The 2,657-nt window shown below is 56.2% G+C and overlaps 1 protein-coding gene across 1 annotated transcript; it reads left to right on the top strand.

Annotated features, from left to right (window-relative positions):
* The first annotated feature begins 683 nt into the window (after positions 1–683).
* Positions 684–2,290, top strand: NKX2-5 (NK2 homeobox 5). The gene is made up of 2 exons (XM_054389259.1): positions 684–981; positions 1,683–2,290. Exons 1-2 carry the CDS (start codon positions 684–686, stop codon positions 2,288–2,290), a joined length of 906 nt encoding a protein of 301 aa, XP_054245234.1.
* The last annotated feature ends 367 nt before the right edge of the window (positions 2,291–2,657 follow it).

A 2,657-nucleotide genomic window follows, 5' to 3' on the forward strand; every position in this document is an offset into this window, starting at 1 on the left:
TTTGGGTCTCTCTTCTATCAGCTGAGTTTTTCGGGCGTTGTGCTGTTTCAGAATATCCCTATAAACCTTAAGCGTGGATTTCCCTTTGAGTGCTCCTGACACAATAGTGAACTCCCGTTCTCCAGTTCCTGGGATCGGATATTGCAGAATACTAAAAACGAAACCTCCATTCCCTCTCTTTAAAAAAAAAAAAAAAGAAAAGAAAAGAAATCAGCACATATTTGGTTGATGGTTTCCTCCCGGCCTGTTTATTTAATCTGACTGTATGATAGATGGCATCAGATAGTGACTTTGTACACATAAGGCCATTCTGGATTTTTTTTTTAATGGATCAACAAACTCAGCAGGGAAAAGCTGGATAAATACAGTGCCGCCCCTTTAAATGAGTGGGGATGTTTTTGAGATGTATTACTATATTAGGTGACATGGAACTTTGCATCTCTCATACCATCACTGCAATGTTGGCCAATAGAAAGCTAAAGTCACCCAAAAACTGCCTAGTCCCTCCTTCCCTTCCCTTATGGTCTGGTCCTACCTGCCTCCAGTGCACAAGTCAAGGCTACTCGCGGGAATGCTATGTGCCCCCTCCATGAGCCCACGCTCCACCACTGCTTCAGGTTGGCTGCTCCTCATCTACTTTTCCATGACCCTGGGCTCCGGCAGCAGCCCCGCTCTCCTCCGCAATGTTTCCTAGCCCTGTGACAACGACACCCTTCTCGGTTAAGGATATTTTGAACCTGGAACAGCATCAGAGTGGCCTGGCCTCCATGGAGCTCTCCTCGCTGTCCTCCCCCTCCTGCATGCTGGCCACCTTCAAGCAGGAGACCTACAGCGCCGAGCCCCCGGCCCTGCCCGACCTGCGGGAGGAGCTGCCCGAGCCCCACCCGGCCAAAACCACCGCCGCAGCCTTCCCCGGCTCCTACTACGTTAAAAGCTATGTGGAGATGGACTCAGCCAAGGACCCCAAGGCGGAGAAAAAAGGTAACGAGTATAGTGATGCTGGCCGGGCTCGCCTCCCAGCTGAGAAAAAGGGAGGGCAGCGGGAAAGCGACCCCCAGCCTGGGAACGGGCGCTCAGCTGGGGACGGCTCGGACAGGGGACAGACGGTGTGGGGCTGCGGGCAGGAGGCCTCTGGGCCCGGGGCAGGGAGAGCGCGAGTAGTCAAACCATCTTAATCCCCTTCCAGGCTCCGTGGGGTAAGAGCGGTACAGACCCCCTGTGAGCAGCATCCCGCCGACCCCGCGGCTCCCCCGACCGCGACTGGGGCTGTGGCCGCGTTGGCTGCCCGAGGGGACACGCAACGTGGCAGGGTGACACACGAGGCCGCGATCTTGTCCAGAAATTAGGCGACAAATCTAATTTCTAATTCCCTAGAATGAGCGTAGGCCCTGGGTGCCAGGGTGGGATTCAGTACGAATCTGCTTGTGATAAACCTAGGCTGCAGCACAGGTGGTCGTGACTCAGATCAGTGCATGGAGCATCCTTGCTTTCACACAAACAAAGTGACCCATGGAAAATTGCTGAGGAGGTACTTCCAGATCGGGTAGGGACGGTCCCACTGCCGCAGGGACCGCTGTACCTGCGGGGCCGACCCAGGGCAGGGCTCGCTGACAGTGCTCACGGTTTATTGAACATTGCTTCTCCCCCTCCCCATTTTTCCTTTGCCCATTTGTTTTTTGCAGAAATGTGTTCTCTGCACAAGAGCCTGGAGCAGGAGAAAAGAGACTTGGAAGATCCCGAGCGCCCCAGACAGAGGAAAAGGAGGAAACCTCGTGTTCTCTTCTCTCAAGCCCAAGTCTACGAACTGGAGAGAAGGTTCAAGCAGCAGAAATACCTCTCGGCTCCAGAGAGAGACCATCTAGCGAATGTCCTGAAGCTCACCTCCACCCAGGTGAAAATTTGGTTCCAGAATCGAAGGTATAAATGCAAAAGGCAGAGACAGGATCAGACCCTCGAGATGGTGGGTATACCTCCACCCCGGAGAATAGCGGTGCCGGTGCTGGTGCGCGATGGGAAACCCTGCCTGGGGGAGTCTTCTCCCTACAGTTCGCCGTACAATGTCAGCATTAACCCCTATAGCTACAATGCCTACCCCGCGTACACCAACTACAATAGTCCCGCCTGCAACGCCAACTACAACTGCAACTACCCATCCATGCAGACCATGCAACCCTCCGCGGCCGGCAACAACTTCATGAACTTCAGCGTAGGGGACTTGAATTCCGTGCAGACGCCCATCGCGCAGGGGAACGCGGGCATCTCCACATTACACGGGATCCGAGCCTGGTAGAGCCGCCCCCGCACCCAGCCTGCTGCCCTCTGTGGACCACGGCCACCGGCGAGACCCGGAGGTCAGGGATGGAGGGGCTTCGGCCGCGCCTACGAGCCGGTCTCGGGACATTTCCAGGCTGCGGGGGGATGAGGACAGTTCTGTGTATCATCCCGGCGGAGTTCAGCGGCGTGGCGGCCATTTCCAGCGGGGAGGTCGGCACTGCTCCGAGCGATGGCTGCTCTCCCTACGGGGCCAGGCGGGCCCGGCGCTGCCCGCGGCGCCCGACCCCTCTCCCTCCCTCTTCCCTTGGGGTCTTTGCCCCGGTAATTCCCTTCCTTCTTACAAAACAGCTGGTCATTTTGCTTGACTTGCTCCCAACAACAGC

This window comes from Indicator indicator, chromosome 18, assembly GCF_027791375.1.
Source record: "Indicator indicator isolate 239-I01 chromosome 18, UM_Iind_1.1, whole genome shotgun sequence".
In the NCBI taxonomy this organism is placed as follows: domain Eukaryota; kingdom Metazoa; phylum Chordata; class Aves; order Piciformes; family Indicatoridae; genus Indicator; species Indicator indicator.